Source organism: Tamandua tetradactyla, chromosome 5 (assembly GCF_023851605.1).
Source record: "Tamandua tetradactyla isolate mTamTet1 chromosome 5, mTamTet1.pri, whole genome shotgun sequence".
Lineage (NCBI taxonomy): Eukaryota > Metazoa > Chordata > Mammalia > Pilosa > Myrmecophagidae > Tamandua > Tamandua tetradactyla.
In genome coordinates, this window is record NC_135331.1 from 112,617,413 (window position 1) to 112,643,626 (window position 26,214).

General features: G+C 36.7%; 1 protein-coding gene and 1 pseudogene across 2 annotated transcripts in view; one reads left to right on the forward strand and one right to left on the reverse strand.

Moving 5' to 3' along the window:
* The window catches only part of LRRC1 (leucine rich repeat containing 1), a 134,655-nt gene that overhangs the window by 70,551 nt on the left and 37,890 nt on the right, over positions 1-26,214 (forward strand). For both annotated transcript variants that reach the window (XM_077162088.1, XM_077162089.1), the window contains 2 exons: positions 13,968-14,046; positions 16,978-17,067. In XM_077162088.1, coding sequence (XP_077018203.1) covers positions 13,968-14,046; positions 16,978-17,067 — 169 coding nt within the window. The remainder of the gene's footprint in view (positions 1-13,967; positions 14,047-16,977; positions 17,068-26,214) is intronic.
* On the reverse strand, positions 23,609-25,389 carry LOC143684796 (phosphoglycerate kinase 1 pseudogene; annotated as a pseudogene).

Below are 26,214 nucleotides of genomic sequence, written 5' to 3' on the forward strand. Positions count from 1 at the left end.
CAAAATCTCATAACATTATGAGATATAGCCAATAATTGTAAAGAACTCCAAAATATTTTGTCTAATTGGAACACCAGAAAAATATATGCATTCCTTAAATGTTGAATGCCTTGAAGAGGATGATATTCATTTTAATGTATAAATCCTGATATGTTTCTTTTTAAGAAGTTAAATGCATTATAAATATCATGCCTTCATCCACTGGTTGACAGTTTATGATTTTTGAGCTTAGACTCTTTATCCATGGTAGGTCTTTGAAAAATGTTAACATGTTTGGAGCTGATTTTAGAATGCCCGTTATCCTGTTTTCTTGTTTAACCTATTTTTTTTTAAAGGTTTGCTTATTTATTTTTTAGAGAAGTTCTTAAGTTTACAGAAAAACCATGCAGAAAACACAGAGTTCCCATATACCCCTCCTCACGCAAACAATTTTCTTAAGGTTTACTTTTTAAAATGTGCACTTGTATTATAGGTAAAAGGATTTTTATGAAAAATTGATTTTATTTAAAAGATGGTGAGGAGGCACCTTCTCCGCCCACTCTTTCCCTTACTCCCCTCTTCTCAACTAAATAACAAAGTTTTCCCTTGTAGTATTGTTATTTGACCTCCCACTCTAAGCCCTGCAAGGATTTTTAAAAAATATTTTTACTGAGAGATTGTCACACACATACAGTCCATCCATAGTATACAATCAGTGGCTCACAATATATCACATAGTTGTATATTCATCACCATGATCATTTTTAGAACATTTGCATCATTCCAAAAAAAAGAAAAAAGAAAAAAATCGCATACATCCCATACCCCTACCCCTTCCTCTCGTTGACTAGTATTTAAATCTACCAATTTTTTTTTACCCCCTTTCTCCCCTTATTTATTATCCTTATATTTTTAGTCATCTCTCCATAATCTGGATAAAAGAAGCATCAGACACAAGGTTTTCACAAATCACACAGTCACATTGTAAAAGCTGTATAGTTATATAGTCGTCTTCACGAATCAAGGCTGCTGGAACACACAGTTCAACAGTTTTAGGTACTTCCCTCTAGCCACTCCAATACACCATGAAAAAGCATATCTATATAATTCATGAGAATAACCTCCAGGATAACCTCTCCACTCTGAAATCTCTCAGCCACTGAAACTTTATTTTGTCTCATTTCTCTCTTCCCCGTTTTGGTCAGAAAGGCTTTCTCAATCCCATAATGCTGGGTCCGCTCATCCCAGGAGTTTTGTCCCACGTTTCCAGGGAGATTTATACCCTGGGAGTTATGTTCCACATAGAGGGGGAGGGCCGTGAGTTCACCTGCCGAATTGGCTTACCTGAAAGACTTTAAATGCCAGATCTACTTCAGTCCAAGAGTGGAAATCACTTTATTATGGACAGAAGTTGTGGATGGGAGTCAGTGAGTAACTGTCACCCTAAAATTGCCAAGGCCCTATAAAAAGTGGTTCTAACCTGGCTGCAGGGAAGGTTTTGCTTTTAAACAATGCCTAAATCTCATGTCAAGTACACTTGGAATCTCTGGTGTTGGCCCCAGGTGAATATAATAAGCTGCCAGGGTTCAGAACCACTAGGTTAAATGCCTCAGTATTTTTCAAATTTGGTTTTAAGATTCCCTTTATCAGACTCTCCTGGAGTGCTTGGTTAAAGTGCAGATTCCTTGTGCCTGTCCTGGACTTGGTGAATCACTTGCTCAGAGTGGAGCCAGCTCTTTCATAAAGCACTCAGGTGATTGTTCTGTACTCTGAAGTTTGAGAATTCCTAGGCCCTTGGATAATCAATTGCAGCATCAGAACCTGGCAAGGGATGTGAGTTGGAAAAAGCTGCTGAGAACTGTCGAGAATCAGTATTCTGACCAGTAAGTATATCAGAGCCCATTGTCGTTTCCCTGCATTTCTAGAGAACTTTGTTTTGTTCCCTCTTGGCTCAGCACCCTCTCACCAGAAAGTATATTTAGGGCTCTGAACGACACACTAGAGAACTTTGTGTTGTTCACTCTTGGCTCTGCCCCCTCTTCCAGAAAGTGTATTTAGGGCTCTGAAATACACATTCCCGTCTGTGGTTGAGTCTCTGAATTGACAATTGGTGTGGGGGTGTGAGGTGAATGCAAAGCAGCACAAAGAGAGGATTATCCTAACTCGTGCGTATCAGAAAATCTGACTGGGAAGATAAATATTTTTAAAAGGTAACGCGAGACAGCATGGAATCTGCCACCGTAAAATTCATTACAATAGAGTCAAGATCATGTCTCTTTTCTTTTGAAGTTCAAAGGAGGGAAAGATGCTTGTGTGACTTGCGGAAAAGTAGAAGACTTAATTTGTGGATCAAAATATTTATCTATTGAAAGATTTCACTTCTCAAGAGAATTTTGATTCATAAATACCAGTAGTTGTAGCTGTGTTCATATTAGGTAAATATAATTAAAATGAGCTGGAAATTTGAGTATATGAGAAATACGTGATGAATATAATCTTTTTTTTAATTTTTGATAATTGTTTGCTCTTTTCTTGAGGTATAAGTAGCCATTAATCAGAATCATAGGTATTTTATTTTAGGAGAAAGGTAAGTAAAAAAAAAATTGTTATTCCTAACATTTAATATTCTGTAATTATTTTTACTTTTTGGTTAAATATTTTTGTGACTCAGCAACTCAAGACAGGTTTGTGTTTATTTAGCCAACTCTGCTGGACAGTAAAAGCTGGGGCTTATATAAAAGTTATTTTGGTAATTGTGGCTGGTATTATGTGAAAATCTTCTGGGTTGGGAAAGTTTTTTGCCAGCACAAGTACCAAAATTTAAAAATTTTGGTACTCCTTGCCCTACCTTCCCCTCCTGCACTACCCAGAGAGACCCATGTCAGCCTTGCTAGTCTGCATTTTGTCTTTTTTTCATCCTACCTTCACGTGCACCGGAAAAGCAGCTTGGGCAGGAATGATCTTTGTCTACATGGCTGGCTGCCTTCTGGGTGAGTCTGTGGTGGTTGGAATAATAGGATAAATGAGATGCTTTAAAAATAAAATCTCCATTTAGCATTTTTCTCTGTACATCCAGAGGAACAGCTGTGGCAGCAAATGCAGACTTGGATCATGCATTCATATTTAGTCTTGTTTGACAATCCCAGATATTTTTAAGCAGGATTGAGTCAGGCAACTAGCAGCACAACGTTCGAACTGTCTTAAACAGCCATCCTGTCTGGCACATGAGGACCTTGTTTTATCCAAGTAGTAAATAATTCTAGATGAAGCAGTATGATATATTGAACATGCCCAAAGTCACAACATTCTGTATTTTACTAGGCCTGTCAGCATCTCTTTGGCATACTACTGCTGCTCACTGGTATTTTTATTCCCTGTAGTTTTTCAGTTCTTTGACCATGTCTTGATTCATGTGTTTTTGTTTTTTACATAATAGGATCTTACATTTCATGTTAATGTGGCCCTCCATTCTTCCCTCCCTCCCTGCAGCATTGCCAAGTAGATGCAGTGTTCATTTTCGCTGAGACGTTTTCCATATTGTGGCCTCCCGTTTCCATGGGATTTTGTCACTTGCCTCTCCTCCTGTGGATAGGTGGATCTCATCCCATGAACCTGATACCAATTTATGGGCTTTCTTACACCGTCTTCAGACCTTCTGCTTTGAGGCTCCTGTTCTGTGAATGTTTAGATCACTTCCTGTCCCTTTCACATAGATGGGTTTCTAAAGTCTCCACTCTCCAGACCTTCCTCGTACTGGGCTGATGCCTTCCTTGTTCACACCATGTGCCTGTCCTCCTTTTGCTTTCTGAGGAAAGATTGCAATGAATTTCTGCAGTTTTCTTCTATTCCATGGCTGTCTAGCTTTCTGGTATACTCCTCAGATTTTTCAAACAGACAAACAAAACAAAACCCAAACATATTAAAGTGAACTTTTCCCTTGACCCTGGTATTCTCCTCAAACTACAAATCACTTCTGTTCCCTCTTAACTGCCAGACTTTTTGAAGGCCTAGGCTGCCCCAGGTTCTTAGACTTCTAGATTTAGTAGAGCAGTATAAATTTTATAGTGGGGTTCTAACACAGGATTGCTAACTTCTTATTTTGAAAAGAGAAATTATCTCTATCATTTAGTAAAAGATAAGAGATTTCAATCCCCTGCCAGGATATAATCTTAGATTAAACAATAGTTCTTTCAAATAAATGCATTTGGCTTCAGGACAAGAAAACCTTACCACTTTTCTCCCCATTTTTCTCGTTTTGCCCATCATGAATACTTTGATATTTGGCAACTGTTTTACACTCATTCTGCCCAACTTCTCTTTATCTACTGACTTCTCAGTACTTTTCAGTTTGGCTCCCCCTCAAACCATTCTGCTTGTATCTTCTCAAAAATGACAGCAAATTCCCATAGTCAAGTTCACCTTTCTCACCTATTGTTAACCAGCCCTCTTTGTGAAACTCTTTGCTCTCTTGACCTCTGTAACTACTCTCATAGTTCTCTTCCTTCTCTGACTGTTTAATCTTCTCTGCTGGTGCCTCCCCACCCACCCCCTTCATAATAGTAGGTACATTCCCATGCACTCTTGCTTCCTCGCCCCTCAGACTGCTCCTCCACCACCATCTCTGTGTCATATAACTGCCAATGGTATCTCTGAACCGCAGGCTTGTGTTCCTAACTCCTCTGTTTCTCCTTCCTTATGCATTTCCTGTGGCCTTTCTAATTGTAGCTTGTCTGGAGCTGATAGCCTCTGATTATCTGGATTCTCAATGTCTACTTCCACAGTCTGTCACAGCTGTGAATTCTTCTCCTCCACATGCCAGCAAAGTGACTTGCACAGTTTGTTTCTGAGCCTGCTTCTGCATCTGTTAAATGGGAATACTACCATCTGTTTAAGTATTTATTGTGAGGATTAGAGATGATCCTCACAAATGCCAGTCAAAATACCTGGAACATAATAGGCTTTCAGTGAATGTTAGCCAGTATTATTTGGAGTTACATGGTTGGTCAGAATGGAAGATTAGTTCTTGGAAGACAATAGCTCCTCATTTCAGAATCATACCTACTTACTTTACCTGATCTTGAGTCCATGCCCTGCCAGTTTCCCAGTGCCTAGGATCTATCACTTGTGTCTGAGATAGCAATGACAACAGTTGTCAGGTGATCCACTTCAAAGGAAGTTTCTGTGAGCAACAGTAGTTAGGTAGCAATGTCAAATCTTCATCTAAAGTGCAAGTATTGTGCTAATAAAATATAAAGTGTCTCTGTGGCTGAAAGTAATTGTGTGTGTGTAATATGTATGTGTGTCTGACTCTTTTTTTTTTTTTACGTGGGCAGGCACCGGGAAACGAACCCGGGTCCTCGGGCATGGCAGGCAAGCACTCTTACCTGCTTAGCCACCGTGGCCCGCCCTGTGTGTCTGACTCTTGATGCCATAGTGGCCAGCAGGAACATCAGCACCAGCAGGCATTGGCCTGGGGGAGCCATGGTACACATTTTCATACCAGGAGTTCTTGCTCTAGCACTTTGAGAATTCAATATGTGAGCACGAATAGTAATCCACTCAGTTAATTCCTTTCCTCCATGTAAGAGGTGGGTGGGAAGGTAGGACAATGTTGGGTGAGGAGAAGGTCAAGTTATTTATAATCATGAATTTTGCTCTTGTATCATCCACAGCACCTTAATATTGTTTAATATAGAAGGGGTTCAATACAAATGTTAACAATTTCCTTTAGAAGGAAAACCCAAATGAAATATAAATCACAAACACAAATGTTGACAAACTCTAATACAGAAATTGTTCAACCTGAACAAGTCAAAGTGAATTTTTCAATGCAGATATGGAGTTTAGGGAAATTTAGAAAATGCTTCAAAGGAAGAGTATTGGGCACTGAGGGAGGCCTAATTTATTTGGGGAGAGTCATGGAAGATTTCATTGAAATTTTACAATATCGCTTTACTTTCTTGTTAGTAATGCTTATTCTTTCTTTCCTAGGAACTGTATTATGTAAGAAATAATAACAAAACTTTTAGTACTATGTAGTTGGATACAATACTTCATTTTATACTGTCATAATAAAAAAGGCTCATAATGAGTAACTATAACACTGAATTAAATAGGGTTAGAATTTTCATTTAAAAATACCCTCTGATATTTTGATATTATTATTATGTGTCTTGAAGATGAATTTTAGTTTAGCTTTGCTTAATCAAAATAATTAGGTAAAAAAACGGTTAATTCTGTCTTTAAGAACTCTATAAGCTGACATGATTCCTGTTTGGCTCCCTTCCATTGAGCTGAACAGTATTTGGGGACAGTGTTATTCACAGCTTTCACCAGTGGCGCACATGGTTGGCTTCTAGTGATGGGACATTTAAGTTAAGTTTACTGGCCTCACATTCTTTTTTAAAAGCAAGATGGTAAAACTGTTCAAATAAAGAAAAAAATGATCACCCCCAAGAAAAAGCAAGATACTGTCTTGGGGAAGATCACAGATTCTGAAGGGAGATGGATGACCGAGGTTCAAATCTACTTAGTATTCAGAGAATGGGGGTGATACCATACCTTCCTCAGAGTTGTCCTGAAAATTTAAATGGATTAATTTGAAGATAGTGCCTCAATGCCATTTCATGGACATGAAATCAAATCAAAGATAAACAAAAAATAACATAACATTAACACATGGTATATCAAAAAGCCATTCCATAAACTGCCCTGCAAAGAGAGGTTCAGGGGCAGAGGTGGTCCTAACAGAAATCCAGCAATTAACAAGTTTGCACATAGATATCAGAGACTGCTAAATTGCTACTGCTGTGGTACTACAATTGCAAGTTGTAAGGCAAAGGGCTCTTTGAGTGCAGTGAGGCTGGAACCAGCACCCTGACCTTGCTAGCACCTTGAACTAATTAAGCTAACTAATTAACCTTACTGTAGGGATAGTAATGCTGGTGCAATAAATGTAATTTTTAATAGTTATTTTAAAAATGTTTTTATTGAGAAATCTTCACACACGTAAGTCTGTCCACAATATACAATCAGTAGCTCACAATATTATCACATAGATTTGTATTCATCACCATGATCATTTTTAGAACATTTGCATCAATCCAGAAATAAGTGAAAAGAAAAAAGAAAAATCTTATGCAATCCATAACCCTTAGCCCACCCTCTCATTGACACACTAGTATTTCAGTCTACCCAATTTTTTTTACCTCTTATTCCCCCCCCACATCTATTTATTTTCCTTATTTTCTTACTCATCTGCCCACACCCAGCATCAAACACAAAGTTTTCACAAACACGTCATGCCCCATTTCTGATAACAAAATTTCAACTTATTAACCATATAATATGTTCCGAGATTTAAAATGTTATTCTTTGTAATTTTACAAAAGGATGAAGTTAAGATGGAAGTAATAATTTCTTTCTTCAAGCAATTTTAGTCTTTTTTAACTTTCTATTTCCAAATGTCATCAACATGAATTATATAGTCTTCAGGAATAGCCACAAAAATCTCTGTTACTTTAGTTTGGTTTTACTTGGTAATTCATGGTATTCTCAGGGGAGAAAATTTAGTATTATAACTTACTACCATTTGATAGACTTTGAACTTAGGAGGTACAGAGAGACTATTTTTCAGACATGAAGATTTACCAATGAAGAATTAAATCATTTGAAAATAATGTATTGTGCTGTGCGCAGGGGTCTGTGATCATAGACAGGCTGTCTGCCCACCATTCTTTGTGAAAGAAAATGCCCTAAACTTGCACATGTATAGCAGAAACCTGAGAGGTCGCTTGTCTGTCTCCATCTTAGGAAGAACCCTAAAATGGTGACAGTTTTTCAGGAAAGGTGGTAGTCCACCTTGAGGAGTCTCAAGATGTAGGAAGAGAGACCTGATTTCTTTTAGGAGAATATAGGCTAAGCTTGCTTGTGCGTTACTTCCCGGGGTGGGAGATAGAATCCCTTCTTGGTGTATTTATGGATTCTGAGAAAAGGATATGAGTGCCAGGGTGGGTAGATAATGTCCTTTAAAAAAAAAAAAAAAAAGAAAGCTTTACTGAGATATAATTCGCATGCTGTCCAGTATACCTAGTGTCCAATTCATTGTTTTTTATTTTTATTTTTTTATTAACAAATATTTTTTAAAATGTTCTATTAGAGAAGTTGTGAGTTTATGTAACAATCATGCATAAAATACAGGATTCCCATACACCTCTCCACCACCAACATGTGCATTGCTAAGGAAAATTTACAATTAATGGTAGCACTTTTTTTTGTTACTCTAATACTTTTTAAATAGTAGATACAGCTGTTAAAATTGATAGAAAATTATTCAAGTAATACTATTAACTGTTATCCATAGTTTACATGGGGGTATTTTTACCCATATCCCCAACCTATTTTTTTTTTCATGTATGTCTTTATTTTATTACTCATCTACCCATACACTAGATAATGGGGGTGCTGGTTCCAAGTTTTTTATATCATACAGTCACAAGATGAACGCTATATAGTTGTATAATCATTTTCAAAGATCAAGACTGCTGGATTACAATTCGTCATTTTCAGGTATCTCCTTCTGGCTATTCTAATATACTAGAAACTAAAAAGAAATATCTATAATAAGTCAGTGATCATAATCATTTGAATCCTGGTTTCTCAGTTACAACTCGCCCTCCCATTTGATCATTCTCTCAGTCTTTCAGAATATTTGAGCAATGACCGTTGTAACTTCTTTGTGCTGCGAAGGGGTGTCGACATTATGAAACTGGTTGATGTTTTTGGAGAGCCTTGTACCTCCAGATGGAATAAGAGCCATCTGGAGGCTATAAGTTTCTGAAAAAATAAATGTAATTGGTAAAACTTTAAAGTCTCACATAGAACCCAGGATATTCTTTAGCATTTTCAGGAATACTGTTGGTTGGGGTTGGCATACTGTGGCAATTAGCAGTTTCTGGCTGAAGCTTGTATAATAGTAACCTCCAGAATGGCCTTTCGACTCCATTTGAAATTTCTTAGCCACTGAAACTTTGTTTCACTTCTCTTACCCCTTTTGGGCAAGAAGGCATTATCAATCCCGCCATTCCAGGCTCATCCCTAGGAGTAGATAATGTCTTTTAAAATCACTTTTTCAGTGACAATATTCATGGTGAGAGCCATTTTCTCTCAAAAGCCCTTTGGCTAGTGTGCTAGGTATGGATTGTTGTCGGCCTGAAAGTGTTAAGGAGACTTGTACTGCGAGAGTTTAGGGCTGAATAGCATCCCCTAGATTATCAAGTTCTTGTGTACACACTGTAGCAAATGGTTATGGTGGTAAACTACAGATTCAGTATTTTCGTTTTTTGAGTAAAAGTGAGTATCACCAGTTCAAATCAGTCCTAATTCAGAAATAGTGGTAGCTTAGAGGAGTCCAAATGAAAGGTTATCCTAAGAAAGTTGTAGGCAAAAATTAGTTTTATATTCATTCTCAGATATTTTGTAAGTATCAAATTTCATACTTTTATTTGTAGATATGTATGGGGCAAGGCCAGGTTGAATTAATGAGTGTGATTAAAATTTTTTGTTGTTGTTTCACCTTATATAGAAGCATAGACTTAGCCAAATGTTGACAAGTAGAAGTTTTGGGGGGCGTTCCTTAATCTTCTTAACAGTGTCTGATATCTATATGTAAACAGATGTTTCTTCATCATGTTTAATCATTATTGCTTCTCAAATAATTAAAATAACACTAAAAATATTCTGAATCTCCTCATCTCTAATAATAGCTTTGTTCTTTGAGTGATCTGGCCTCAGATGGAAAACAGTGGTCATCTATTGACCCCTACCCATTATTGCAAGGGGTCAAAGATAGGGTAATGTGTTTTTGTTTATGTTACTCCCTTTTATTGTTATAACAATGCTATGCTGAAAGTATGATTATTTCTGTTTTATAGAAGAGAAAATGAGGCTTTAGAGAAATTGACAGCTAGTAACTGGAGTCAGACTTAAGTTTCCTGATGGCCTTTTTTCTATTGCAGTTGCCTCCTCTTCCTTCTCATTGATCTTGAGGACAATACCTTTCTGGTACCTAATTTTTATTTTTACTAACATTATGTGGGTGATGCCTGTTTGTCACTCTTACCTTTACTAACTTCAAAACTTAGTGTTCCCCATGTCTTCACTTTCTGGCTGCCCTAATCTCTCTAGTGTAGCTCTGATTAGGTTCTTTGACCAGCAGATCCTTCTTCCTGTGGTACAGTTCATTTTTTACAACCATGCCTAAAACTTTTTGGAAACTCTTTGTCTAGCAGATTAACTGCTGACAGCTCAAGCTGACAGTTGATAATAGGCTATCATGAAACCTTTCCAGCTTTCTCACCAGATACTAAGGTATTGATATTCGAAAGTTCAAGTAAACTATACTGTCATGCCCTAGGGCTCACCCTCTCCTCATTTTGCCCCAAGTGTCCAGTGTCTGAATTATTCCTGTGCTTCTCCACTGCTCCTATTTAATTGGTTCCAAGTATAACAGAATCTTTTGTTGAGTTTTCTCTCTTCTCAGAACTCAGGCAGCACTTTATACTGTGATGCACAGTATTATTTTAAAATACCAGTCAGCTGTTCATTTTACAGATAATTCAAGCACAGGTATGTTAAGTAGTTTGCCCAAAGGCACAAACCTAGTAAATGGGGAAAACTGGTACAAATTCCTCTTATGGCTCTTTGGATTTGATTGGAGGACAAGTTGGATATAGGAAGAGACCATTTAAGAGGATATTATAGTCATCTAGATGATTAGAGCTTGACCAAGGTTGATAGGAATGGACAGAAAAAATTAAGAAAAATACTTAGAGAATATCTGAAGGATTTAGAAATTGGATATGAGTGGTAAGAGAGGGGGTGCTGGGGAAAGGACTTGAGCTGCAGTTGTGTAATTAAATAAGTGGTTAGACTAGACCTCGTAGAGAAGGTGATATTTTTGTTTATATGTTCAGTCATAAACCTTACTTTTATTCCTAGCAAAACCTTTGGGAGTCAGTTAAAAATGTGATTTCGTTTGGAAATAATCTACAAGCTTTTAGTAATCCAGGTCTAAACAGTTCACTTGCTGATAAAACAGAATTAATACCTACCCCATGGGGATATGTCAAGACTCAAGTGAGAGAGCAACCATCCTTGCAGAGGCTTGCTTACTAATGTTAGTTTCTCATTTATTCAGTGCCTGTGGATTACTCAAGATATGCTTAATACTGTGATACAGTGTGAGCTGTAGGGAAACAGCAACAAACAAGACCAACATGGTATCTCTTACCAGTGAATTTGGAGTTTACTAAGGGAGATTGACCTTTACCAAACAAATTCTAGTTAAAGTTTTAACAGATCTTACAAAGCCAAAGCCCAAGAAGCTTGAAAGCAGGGAAATCCGATGCAAACTTGGAACACTGTTTGCACTGTCCCAAGTATTGGGGAAGGTACCTCTGAGGATGTGACATTTTAGTTGTGTACTTGAAGGATGAGTAGATGTTTCCCTTCCTTGTTTCCATTCTGATATTTTTTAGTAGCATGTCTAAAGCAAACCAGTAATCAGGACTCTAAGCCACATTATTGCCTCCCTTGTCTTATTTTTCAGGCAAATATATTCTTTTGGTCAAGTTAGGAACATGAACATGGTGGAAAGAAATGGGCTTTGGAACCAGGAGACCCATTTTCTGTTTGCCAATCTGTTGCTTCCCCTCTGAATATAAATGGAGCTGAAGGAGGGAATGCCTTCCTAGAAATCAAACCTCCAGGTCAGTTCTTTTGGGCTCTTTAGGACTTTAGTCCAGCCATGTACTCTGGCAGTTGCTTTTGTTATCCTTACATCCTGAAATTCCACTTGAGCCCTGACCAGAAATTTCTTACAGCCACCATTCACGTCTTCCTTTGGTTGGCCCATCTTACCAGCCTTCAGCGATGTTTCTGCTCTTCCCCATAATATGAAAAATGTCTACCAAGTATGTGTGCCTATCATCTTTGTCGCACACAACCTCCACCCCCGGTTTCCATGATTTTTTTTGAATTTTGATAGAGCAACAAGCCAATGTAAACTTTGTGTTTTAATGTTCCAGCTTGATCTTCTTCCTTGCCACTTGTGAGGTGATTCTTGCAGTTGCACCTGTTTTCTCAATCTTGTAAACTGCTCATAGGATCTGAAGTAGTGGCAGAAAGAGTGACCATCACAGAGTGCACAGGCCAGCCAGCACCTTTCAGAGCAAGGCAAGCCCATGGTGAATCTTTGCCTCGCTTTCCTGAATACCAGTGTCAACCCCCTAAGGGATTCATTTATGTTCATTCATTTTTGAGCATCACAGTGCCATACCTGCAGTGTGGGAGGCCGCCCTCAATGAAATAGGCCTGTAGTGATGGACAAGTCACTTCATCTCTCTGAGCCTTTCAATCTGTTTTGTACAATGAGAGTTAAAATATTTATTTTTGAGAGGATTAAATAAGATAATGTATATAAAAGGGCCTACCGCTGTATGTTTGTGAGTTTTCAAAATCTATTCTAAACTCCACTGTGGACAAGCTGTGCGTGTGTGTGTTACTATTATATTTATAAAACTAGGATTGTAGTGTTTGTTGCTCTTCATTACCTAATATAACTATGCGCAGTAGAGAATAGTGTGATGAAATATTACCATATATTCAAATGTTTTTTGACTTTTAAATTTGAACTTAAAGCTATCATGTAGCATTTGATTACTTTGAGGATTTTGGAGCATTTTTTCTGTTTATTTCTTCTCCCTTCTCCCTGCCACCCCCAATTTAAACATATTACATATGTTTTTTTGGCTCAGCTTGCATTTGTCAAACTGGTGGAAGAAACAGCATGACACCAGGAGAACCTTTTCTATTTTAGCTTTTCTAATGTTAACATGTTCAAAATAAATTTATTCTTGAGATTAAATGCTATGCTCTAAGCTTTTAAAGCCCTAAAAGCTATAATCAGATTTTGAGCCAAAACAAAGAGGAATTTAAAAATAACAATTTTGGTCATTTTGAAAATCACAATATTTGGTAGCCAGTAAACAATAGGAAAAAATATTCAGCCTGTTAGTAATAAATAGAATGTAAAATAAAACACTGTCAGGCTGTTTTAACTAAAAATATCAACAGTATTTTTTTCTTATGTAAAAGAAATGGAGGAGTGGGTATGTTGAATGGGCAGTTTGTACAGTCTGTTGGAATATGGATACGTATAACCCTGCTCTAAAGCAATTGGCACGGTAATTCTACTCCTGGGAATTTAGCCTAAAGAAATAATCAGAAATGGACATAAATATAATTATAACATCAGGAACTTGTAAACAACCTAAATGTCCAACAACAGGGAACTGATTAAATAAAGTATGGAAATACGTGTAGTGAGTTTTTCTGCCATTAAGAATGGCAGAATATTTGGAAAAATAATAACAGGGATAAAAGTTTGGAAAATTATGTTAAAACTTTAAAAAACATTAATCACCATGAACCTAGTATTTCAAAATATGTGTTTACACACTGTGTATATGAGTAGAATGGTAACTAAAAAGTACATAATATATATAAAACATCAGCTCTGGGTGCTGGAAGTATTGGTGATTTTTATTTTATTCTTTGTACTTTTCTGTATTTTCCAAATTGTTATGAGATAATTGTTATGTTTGCAATCAGAAGAAAATCCATAACTTAAAAATCCATTACTTTAGAATGCTTTGTAACAGTACAACCATATGTAAAAGCGTAAGAAAAAAAAGTTGATGGGACTTTTTTTTTTTAAATACATTTTTTCCTTACATGATCCTGTTTAGGAATATAACTTTAATTAGAAAAGCAAATAGAAAATAAATGCAGAATATACTTTATAAATTGATGCCACATTTGAATGGAAGTAGTCATTTCCATATATTCTGTTGTCAGTGTGATCCATCTTGAGGATGATGAAAGCTTTTAATGGTGGTAGATGACAGAAGTTTTCTTTACTCCTACAGATATTCCAGAAATTCCAGAAAGCATCTCATTCTGTAAAGCACTACAGATAGCTGATTTCAGCGGAAACCCACTGACTAGGTAAACCTCTCTGCTTACTTTTCTATCTATAGTATACTAAGTGTGTCTTTTTTGAGAACCAAGGGCAAAACACAACCAGATTACCCATTTTAGAAGTACTTAGATGGCTCAAGTCTTTATCAAGGACCATTGACTTTCACATGTTATAAATAGCACAGTACCTGATGTTGACAATGGAAAACACACAGTGATAGTGATAGAAATATTGAAGGTTGTTTGGTGCTGAAGGGACACATGGTGGAGTGAACAAAACAGGAGTAATGGAGTTCATTTCTGAAGCAACGTGAAGAATTAGAATAGTTCATAAGTCCACTACTGATCAGTCCTGTCTTGTGGGGTTGCTAAGAGATATGATAAAATTCTAAACTCTTGGAGAGCTTACATGATGGTTATCCAAAAAGGAGTCCTATTGGAGTTTTTTTTTTCCCATTCCAGTCACAAAGCATATTTATCATCTTAATTTTCTTCCAGCCTCCCCAGCCTCACTTTTTTTTACAACCCTGTTAACACAATTATTTCCTAATAAATAGCAGTAGTTCTGGGGATTCCTTTAGGTTCATCCCTCCAAGTAAAGCCACCTGTCTTTGTTTCACTGCTGATTCGAACTTTGCCGGCCTTGGTGTGATAGAGCTCATTGCCTGGGCATGGCTGAGTGGTGCTTCCCTGAACCTCTCCGTATGGATCCTGATAAGTCATGAGCCCACTAACCACTGACTTCCAGGCATCTGTGCTGCCAAGTTAACTGAATTGATGTACACATGGCAGTCTTAGGTCTCTCTGGTTGAGATAGTTCATGTCACCCACTTCTATCTTCACCATACCAAGCCACTCACCCCTCCTTTAAGATGCAGTTCCAGCGTTTCCTCTCTTCATGAAGCCCTGGGTGTATTTTTTAAAATAACCCTTTAAATTTTGCATGTAAGTTACTGTTTGACTAAGACTGCCCAACTGTTTAACTAAAACTGAGAAAGTTCCTTGTAATCCTTTTATTCAGTGTTGTATCTCCATCCCTACCTCAATTCCCAGAATGTACTAAGTGCTCAATAAATGTTCAACTGCACTTAGCTTTTCTTCCTTAAGACAGTTAATAAGGTTAGGCAAGCTGGAAAATACTTAATATGCTGATGTTGATTTTTTTTATAATTACTGAATTGCTTAATCTTAATCCTGTTTGGTTTCCTTAATTTGCTTTTCTAATATTTGGGAACATTTGAGTTTACAGTTATCTAAAAACTCATTCACCTAAAACAGCCACACTGTATGAAGTGTTACTTATTTTTCCCACTGACCTTATGTTTATTAGCAAGTTTCTTAAAGTCGTTTTAACTTGGCAGGTGCTCTGCTTTAAAAATTTAGACTCCTTATCTCTGAATTGAAGGGACCTTAAAAATCATGTAGCTTAACCTACTTATTTTATGGCCAAACAAACTTAGGTTCAAAGAAGTTAAATGATCCTTTCAAAATCATGCAGTTATTGAATGGCAAGCTTGAATTAGAGCTCATTTCTCTTAACCTACATCTGTGCTTTCTTATAACTACTTTGGCTTTTAATGTTAACAGACGGTTGGAAAAAAAAAAACACTAGCCATTAAAAAATAATATTTTCTTAATTTTGTTAAAAAAAATACTTTAGATTCCTGACCTGTACACTATCCCCCCCCCCAAAAAAAGAATGAAGAAACAAGCAAGCAAACAAACGAAAAACCAACCAAACAAAAAAATTCAACAAATGTGCTGCAATAACTCACATGGAAAAAGAATGACGTGTGACCCCCACCATACAACATGCAAAAGAAAAAAAAACACACTTTAGCGAGCTTTGAAAATTATAAAATGATATATACTTTTCTCAGTCAAAGCAGAAAAGTTTTATCTTTTTAATTTAAGTAAAAATCTCACTCTACTGCACAAAGAGGGTTAACCTTTGTAAAAACTATTTCTGAGAACCTATTTCAATGATGATGAAATTCCAGGAAATGATCTCATTTTGCAGACCTGGATTTGGTTTGGATTTTGGAATTATCTGTATCAAATGTCAAACAATAACATGCGAATTGTTTTTAAAAGGAGAAGCATAGAAAGACAAAAAAAAATGAAAAATTCTAATCTAGAGACTACCATTAAAGCCAGAAGTCTCTTCCCTACTAAAAACTTAGTTATATGTTCAGTTGTCTGTCTTAACAGATTTATGTGTAAAGACCTTCAGCATTTTAGATACAGTGAGATTTTTTTTTTGCCTTCATTTATGTTTTTTTCCCTTCCTGTATAGTGGCAACCATGGAAATATTGAAACTAAACGTTCTTTATATGTTTTCAAGTAATAGGGTAATTTTATTTTGAAATCTTGCTGTTCTGTAGAGTTTAAGGGAAGTATAAAAAATTTCCTTTTGTGTGGAATACAGTGAAACGTAATTGCCTCAGGTGATTGGCATTTTAAATCAAATTAAAAGAAAAAAATTAGGAAAGTAGCAATTGGCTGTGAAATGATTAATTCTATGTTATCCATAGCTTTGCTCTAGGTATTATAAGTTTCAGGAAGAAAAATTATTGAGCAGTTGTGGTGTGTTTTATTGTACTCTTGTGGACTGATTGGATTTTCTCTTCATTTTCTGCTAATCAATAACATATTTTCATTTTTAGTCACTTTTAATTACATGAATGATTTATCGTTTTCTTTCATAGTGATCTCACATTTCCCCCTTATTCCTAAACTGCATATCTTTCCTCTTTAATTACTTCTGAATCCATCCTATCAACAAGTATTACTAAGTCTTTGCTTTTTCTAATGGGTTTTAGATATAGAACTCACTAGAATAGATATGCCATATATAATGTATTTTTAGAAGGCTATTTCAATTGGCATAGAAGAAATCATTGTGGTTATGCTTAGCATACATTATACACCTTAATTAACAGCATTTTCTGTTTTAGGTTGCCAGAAAGTTTTCCTGAATTACAGAATTTAACATGCCTTTCTGTAAATGACATCTCTCTGCAGTCCCTACCTGAAAATATTGGCAAGTACGTTCTTATGTGAAGTTTATGTATATTGGGGCAAAAGGACGTTTGTATCATCAGCTCCACTCTCCTCTTTTCTGGCTCTTATTTTTCCACACAGAAAGCCATTTACCTTTTCCTTAAAATCACTCTTAAGAAAGATCATACCAAAGCCTCCAGTTTTTTTGCCTTCAATTGCCCCTGAATTTTAATGGATAAAAAGGATGCTACTAATTGTTACTAGTAACAAACCTAATTAGTTTGGAAACTCTCTTTAACTAATGGATTCTGAAGCACTTAATTTAAGGAAATTAGCATGTGTCATATAGGTGGTTAGTAAATACTGTTAGTTATGAATCTACCACTCTCAATAATTTTTAAACCATCCTGGAGAGGAGAACCAGCAAATAACTGCTCTGAAAACTTCAAGTATGTGCTTGTAAACAACAGCTCTGTCTGACAGTGTTTATGAGCTGTAGACCTGGAAATGGTGAGTATGGAACCGTGGCATTGAGAGAGCATTGAAATGAGCACATTTCTACATGCTGGCTCAGAGGTCATGTACTTCTAAAGTCACAGCAGACAACAAAATCCTTTGAAGAAAATGCATGCTAGTGAATAGATGTTCTGTTATGTATTCCCACAGACTCATTAATTGAATTATCTCAGCAGACCTTTTCCATTCCTCCAGGACATAGGGGTGGGTTAGGTCAGCCTAATTGTGCTTGTTTAACCACTTAAAATAAAAGCCTGACTTGGCTGGCTTAACCTGGTGAGCCAGTGTTCCCTGGCATCATAAAAGATTTCCCATATTTGTTTACCTGTCCTGCCTAAATTCTAAGACCAAACAGAAATTTGCCTTTTGAGAATAACAGTAAGCAATGCAGTCTATTAGATAGACAGATACTTTCCCCCACTCCTTTCCCGTATATGCTGGCTGACCCGTTGCCTCAGCGTGTGCATGCTTTTCTGATGTTTTAACATTATGCTGGTAGACTTGCTGATTAAGAATTATGCCCTCAATCATCCAGAAGCAGAGGGAGACAAGACGCTCCCAGTACACCCTGAGTTTATGGTATCAGTTGTAAAGAAAACAAAAATGTTTTACTGTGAGTTTCATGTACTTACATTTCACTTTGCTGTATCAAGTTTCATATAGTTCTAATAAAAAAAGTCTTAAATATAATAGTCATTTAAATACCAAAACTTGACCTGTTCCTCATGGTCTCTGAAATTTAATTAGCTTGCTATCCACTGTGTCCGATGTATCCTTCTCAGCCTGCAGCTACCCAGACTGGCTCCTCTTCTATACCCGGATTCCTGGCTCCTCCCTTCTTCTTCCTGTTTGAATACTTCGGGATGAATATGTACTTATGAAACCAGAGTATCCTGTCCACCTCCACCACACTGTTTTAATCTAAAATGTTATTTAATAATAATTTTAGAATAAATTATAATATTTGTTATCCCATCTTTTCTGTTAATATCCTAGTCTCTTTTGTTGGGGTTAGGATTTCGTGTATCTGAAATCTGTCAATAGGAAGAATTGTGTTTTTTTGTTTTGTTTTGTCTTGGGCTTAATCAGCTTGTGTTACTATTATAGCACTGTGTATAGTGCTTTTGGGTGTTTATTTTTCTTGATTGTCTCCCCACCGTCCCCCAGAAAAGTGCCACTTTGAACCTTATGATTAACCCAGGGGTAAGAATATGGGGTCAAATAAGTTAATCAACTGATTGTTAATGGGTCAGTTTGTGAAATTAAATTAGAAAAGGGGGTTTCCTATTCCTGGTTGTTAGTAATATTACTATAGCAAGAAACTTCATGATTGCTTTCCATTTGACTCAACACTTATGCATGCTAGAGTAACAGCCTGTTCTCACTTACTGGAAGTAAGTTCTTTGAAAGAACAAAGAACGAACTCCTCCTTGGAGAAGAGTGGGTACCCCTGGCTGCTTAAACCATGTTGAAGTGGCACTTGAAACAGTTGAAATAGTGAATTGTTTGATAAAAATCTCAATCTGTGTAAATATATTGCATTTTTTCATGCTAATGCTTTTATTCTCTTTCTAAATTTTAGCTCTTTAATGATATATAGTTACTAATTTATATGTTCTGAAACATTCTGTTCATAGTCCCGTATTTTTTTTTAACCATTTTATTCACATACGATATAGTCCATCAAAGTGTAACATCAATGACTGTTGGTATAATCACATAGTTATGTATTCACTGCCACAGTCAGTTTGAGAATAGACTCATTTCTCCAAAAAAAAATCTCATACTCCTTTTATCATCCTATTATTGATGCTTAGCTGTAATACAGTATATTGTATTTTAAGCAGATTATTATTTGAAACATATGAGTCTTTCCTCATCAAATAATTTTTCAGTTTCTTGAAGGATTCCCAGTCGATATCTTTAGAGCATTTAATATATGTAGTTAACCAAATAAAACTTCTTAGAGAAAATATGGCTTTGTAAACAAGGTATTATACCTATCGATATTCCAAAACTTTTTAAAATGCATGATATGGGCCATTTGAATGATTACACTGTTAAATATTTGTGGATTCTGAAGTGGAGTTTTTTGCATAAATTAACCCTTATCTATTTGGCCTAGATGAGTAAGCCACAGTAGTATCAGCCTCTTTAAGCATCAGTGAACACAGGGCCTGTGTTCCTGATCATGGCACCTAGCATTACTTGGAATTCCTGGGGAAGCTGTAGATTTCCCTAGGATTTGGACACTCCTCAGAATGGGCAAGGAAGTCCAAACAGGGAGGGGAGAGCCACAGCCTTTATCTAGGCCGATCCAACTCACAGAGCCTTGGAGCTGGGGGAAACTGCGAGCATTGGTCTCATCATATATTAGATTTGCCCAAGGTCAGTTAATTTGAAGAACTTTAGGGAGTTGATGGCAGAATTGGAGCTAAAATATAGCTGTTTTGGTTTCAGTCCTGTGTCTATACATTACTCTTTGCTGTCCTCCCCATGGACAATCATACAGGGGGCCCTTAGAGAATCAGTCACCTTTCCTGGCTGCCCCTAGAAATACTTAGCAGTTTCATTTATTAAATAGTTAGGGTCAAACAATTTAGTAAATATTGATATCTGAACGACCTAAGGCTGTTTGAAAAAATAACACATATAAATTGGAAGAAAAATATTTTAATTTCACCCTTAAATAGCCCAAATTATTTACTAATGGGATGTGGGTACCTGTTGGGTACAGCTCATCTTCTAAAACCACTGCCTTATTTCCTTTTACACATTGATTTTCACCTGGTACTTGCCTTTTATAATAGCAATTCCTGAAAACCTAGCTTTGCAAAGATATGATGTCACGGCAAGGAGTATAGTGCAATCTAATGTTGAAACTGAAATATTTGACCTAGTACTCACAGTAATTGACTTTTTCTGCATTTGTCTCAAATTCACAGTATTCTATATTGCCCCTGTAAGTAGGCTGTTGCTTGAATGAGCACCTCAGTGAACAATAGCTGTAGGATGTTGCCATCTTGAATATTCGTGTGCACTATTATGAATATGAGGGAGTATACATTATGACCCATTGATGCATGGAAAGAAACTGTTAGTCATTTTTTACTTAAAAAATCCAGAAAGAAACTATGCCTTGTGAGCATTTGCCACTGCCACTCAGTCCCTGCGTCCCATGTGGCCATGGGGAAGGCCTCCAGGGAGAAGACTGAACATTTTACATGGCAAAGGGGTCAACAGCATCCGACTGGAGAACACTAAAGTTCATGTTGTACAATACAAGGTATCATTAGTATGGTCAATTTAATAAAACAAATATTTTCAATAGTGGAATGTTTCTAATACATTGTAATGAAATAGGGAATGATATGAAAATCTTTTGAACCATACAGAGATGTACTGGCTATCATATAGAAAATTGTACAGTTTTCTTTTACTTAAATGAAAGTGTCTCAAATTTGCTGACCCTTTTCTCTGACGTCAAATAGTTTCAAGTACATCAGTGCATTACTCAGGCTTTCAAAGTAAAGGTGGTGTTTTAACAATCAGGGAGAAACTAGCTCACCTTCACTGGATTTTTTAAACCTTTTAAAAATGCAACATCTTCTACTTCGTCATTTGTGAACAATTAATTGACATCAGGGAAGATCATATTTTACCATATAGAAGACCTTTCTATAATTAGAAAAGAATTTTAAAAATTAGTATGATTTAATAAATGTTATTGCTGATGCCGTTTTTCTTATTGGCGCAGTATAACTTTTTGAAGTGTCTTGATTTCATCTATTACAGCCATTAAACCAAACATAGAACATGCAACTTAGAACCAATTGCTATGTTAACAAATGTATAACAAAATATTAAAAAAAGAAATAAAGCATTTTCAATCCTATTGCTTTCATTAATGAAAGCAGAGATTTTTGAATCTTTAAAAAATATTTTTGTTCTTTCATTTTTATCTCCTACTTTAAATATCTTTTATGTATATTTTGTAATATATCAGTACAGGGTGCATCTGTATATTTGAAAAATAAATATAAGGATTATGAGGATCTACTCTTAAATGTTTGGAGAGCATAGATTTAGAAGTACAATGTCTGGTAATCAGTTAACTTCTAGACCAGTGGTTTTCAAACTCTGTTTTGTGGGACCCTGGGGATTCCATCAGGGTTTCCAGGGCATTGTGAAAAGTGAGAACCAGTGCTCAGGTGAGTGGTCTCTGCTAATCCTTTGTTTATATCAATGCAGTTCTACTGTTAGCTTTATTGGTGTTTTCTTTTTTAAAAAATTAGGGTTGAATGTAATATTTGCTTTAGAAAAGTCTTCTGCAAAAACTTTTCAAGTTAAATTTGAAGACCACTGTTTCAAGCGCTTGGTAGTACTTGCTTATTATATAGCGGCATTCATCATGGAGTTTTTATTGTGATGTAGAATGTGTTCTGCTCAAACTGAGCAAAAAGCTTCAAAGCCTTTCATGAAAGTGAATTTTAAAAACTTTTACCTGCCTGCTCTCTTTCCAAACTAGCTGAGTTTTCCCCTCATTTAATGACTGAAATTCAACCTCTTTTATCAAACCTTCTCCAATGATTGAAAAAGGGAAATAGATTTCAAACTGGCAGGTTTCCAGGACTACCCTTTATTCACCACACAATAAGCACTTCAGTCCTTTGTCTATACACAGAAGATTGGTTGTTCGGTGTTTGTTTAATTGTGTGTATATAATTTGTGTGTGTATATGGATCTCCTTGTGTTATGAAGGAGTAGGGTTCTCGCTTGTTAAACTCTCTTTGTGTCATGTACCTAACATGGTGTTGCTCTCACATACTGAACAAATACATGTGACAAGGTGCACAGTCTTTCTTCCTCAACTCTGCTTGCTTCCAACCTGAAATCATAGGTAAGAATACAGAAATAATGCTTGATGGATTGAATTCACACTCTGGAAGCTGTGTGCTGGGACCACGTGAGCCTGCTCCTGCACAATCACTTTTTTGGCTTATTGCTGTGCACTCGTTTTCTATGAAGAGCTATTATAAAGAAACAGATCTAAAAAATGCTTCCATTGCTCTAAAACCTTTTAATGAAGGGTAATTTTTGTCTATTAACATAATATTCCATGAAAGAGATTTTATTTTTTATATGTATTGTTATGGGAAAAATGCCTCTTCAAAAGAACTGGTTAGCTTCTTCCATTTAAATAAAAGTTCTGACACATATCGCATTTCCATTTCTGCCTTTGTTGCCATAAAGCTTAGAGCTGCTTCCAAAGAAAAGTGAGAGCAGCTGTATTAATTTTCATGTGATGAAGGGAATTAAGGAATTGGGGAGAGAGATGTTGCTGACATTTACAGTGGAGTAGTTGCTCTGTTAGGCACATACGCTGACTCAATATGATACCCTTTCTCATAAGGTTAGCTTTATCCCTCCTGACCTTCTTTAACTTGATTTACAACATGGACCTAAATACCCCTCCCAGGTTTGCATCCCTGGTGGGTTGAAGAGCTGAGGTTTTAACTTTTATTTCATCTCACTAAAGATGCTATGTTCTTTTTACTATATGATGCTTCACAACGGGTGCATTGGTTTCTTCCTTCCTTTCATGGTCCTAATTTTCTATTTTGTGGAACTTTTTGCGTATGTGCACTTTTTTAGACCTCTTTAAATCCCTTCTAGAGAAAGTTGGGGTAAAGTTAAGTCAATTACTTGAAAATATTAGTGAAGATGTCAACCTGGAGTGGTGAAGGGGGTGGGGAGAAGGTTTGCAGTGGGGGGGTCTTAGAGAGTAGAATTTCAGGTTTTGTGTAGGTTGTAAGAAAACTATCAGAATATAATATTAAATTTTTTACATATACCCTTGAAAACAATGCCTGGTGAACAGTGGTGTTTTACTTTACTGTCACCAAAAGCACCTGGAAGATTCCACTGGTTAAAACCAAGAAAGATACTTTTGCTTTAAAGAGTTTTGAAATGTTGGTGCAATGTAGAAATTAAGATTTGTCTTGCAAAAAGTACATTTCAATACTGATGTTTCTTAATATCAGTTATATCAATTTGAACTTAAGTCACACATGTTTTCTTCCTTTCAAAAAAAAGGCAAGTTAGCTTGCAAATGACATGATCTTATAAATATATAAATACTAAGAAAGCCACAAAAAACTGTAAGAGCAAAGATTTCTGGATACAAGATCAATATGTAAATATCACTTGTAGTTTTTTAAATGAATGCTTTTTTGTTTACTTATAGATCATTAACTTTGTCCCCCTCCCTACCTGCAGCTGGCATTTCATCTTATTCCCATGCAGAGTAGTGAAACAGTGAAAAGCTAATCAGAATAAACTTCTTCAAAAAGAACTAGGCTAGCACAACTCATTTCCTTTTAGCAGGCAAAATATAGGCTAACACAACTCACTTTCTTTTACCAGGCAAAATATAAATATACACACTAGAGAGTCACAATGGTCTAGTCATTAAGAAATTCAAATAAGATTGTGAAGAATGCGGCCAAATCGAGGGTGCAGTAAAGATGAGCTGAGATGCTGTACAGCTGTTAAAGGGTTCTTGCACTGCATCTCTTGCATCTCTTGGCTAAATCTTGATGTGGGGGGGGGAAATGTTAGCTAATTCCAAGTGGCAAAGCAGAAAGCACTAAGTTGGCTTAGGGGCTATGCTCAGGAACCAAAATGCAGGAAAGCACCAAAGACTGCTGAGAGCATCAGCCCCAGGAAGGACCTTACCTTTCAGGAGCTCTAGACTGGTACCACTCCCAGTGGTGAAATGACTGACTTTGTCCTATGTGTACAGCAAATGTCAGTGTCTCAACCACCTATGTTAGTGATGCAACCCCTGGATGTGGCTTTCACCACCACAGCTATTAGGGCTTTGGTGCCTCAGGCAAAAGCTTCCATTGAAATACCCCACAGAGCCATCCCACACAATCTGTTTAGCCCTTGTGATAGCCTTGGTGTATTTCTTGCCGCTGTCACTGCATCCAGCTGCCAGGTTTGCCAGAGGCCACAGTCACTTAGCCAGTCTTGGCATTCTCATCAAATTTGTCAGCTGTGACAAAGCCAACAGGCAAGGTAATCTTCACACAATTATTTTCAGCTTTGAACATTCAGTCTTTGACAATCTTGGCTCCCTCTTCATCAAACAGAGAAGTGCCAGTCTCCATGTGGTTGAACACCTTGAGGAAGGTAAACTATTTCAGTATCAATAATTGTTTCATTGACTTTGTCCAGCATATTATTTATCAGCTGAATCTTGTCTGCAACTTTGGCACTACCCAGAATGACCAAGAAGGGTCACTCTGGACTCTCCAAGGCCTTGACAGAGTTATTCAGCTCTGTCTTCAGCAAGAAACCACTGGCCTTCTGTGGCAGATTCACTTTAGTCATGGAGCTATGAGCTCTGTGAGCAATGCCAAAAGCATTATTGACATAGACAATATTCTAGCTTGGAAAGTGAAGCCTGGAAGCATCTTTTCCCTACCCTAGGTTCTCCAGCAGGATCACAGAACCCAGCAGCGGGTCAGCACAGGCTTTTTCCATTCCTGGGCCCACACAGTCCTTCAAGAACTGAACATCCTTGCCTAGCAGAGATCTGAGTACTAGCAGTTGGCCCCAAGGAGTACTTGTCAGGCATGAGGACACCATCAGGTCAGCCCAAGTGGCTCATAAGAACAACTGACTTGGCTTCATTGTCCAAACAGAATTTGATGTTTGGAATCAGAGCTTTGATCTTCCACTTGTTTGTTATATGGTTGTTCTTCATAGGAGCACTGAAAGTCCCTTCTCCTGTTGACTTGCTTCTACTTCTTGTCCAGAGTCAGCTTGTTGGAAAGAGACATCTTGGTAATATAGTAGGGGAGAGGCTTGGGGTTCGAACAGCAATGAGAGTGGCCATTGTGTGCTCATGACTCCTATGGAATGCCGAGCACAGTGCACAGGCCAAGCCTGCAGCACCTCCTAGCCCAACTGTATTTTTGTACAGTACCAATAAATAATTCAAAAATCAAATTAAAACAATTCCATTTATACTAATATGAAAATTATTAAAATACTTAAAAGGAAATTTAACTAAAGAAGTACAAGGCTTGTATACTTAAAACTATAAAACATCATTGAAAGAAATTATAACATCCTAAATAAATGGAAAGATGTCTTGTGTTTCATTCATTGGAAGACTCGATATTATTAAGATGGCAATATTTTCGTAATTGATCTACAGGTTCAGTTCAATTCCTATCAGAATCCCAGATGGCTTTTTGTTTTGCAAGATTGACAAACTGATCCCATAATTCATTTGAAAATGCAAAGGACCAGAACAACAAAAATGATCTTGAAAAAGACCAAAGTTGGAGGAGTGGGCTAGAGTAATCAGTCTGTGTGATACTAGCATAATGATAGACATATAGAGCAATGAAATAGGGTTATTAATCCATGTTCAGTTGACTTCAGACAAGAATGTCAAAACAGTTCAAAGGGGAAAGAATAATCTTTCAACAAATGGGTCTGGGACAATAAGATATCCACATGCAAAAAATTGAGTTCTACTCTTACCTCATACCACATATAAAATTGAACTCAAAATGAAGAGACCTAAATGTAACTATAAAACTCAGAAGAAAACGTAGGGGTAAATCCTTTTTGACATTGGAGTAGGCAGTGGTTTC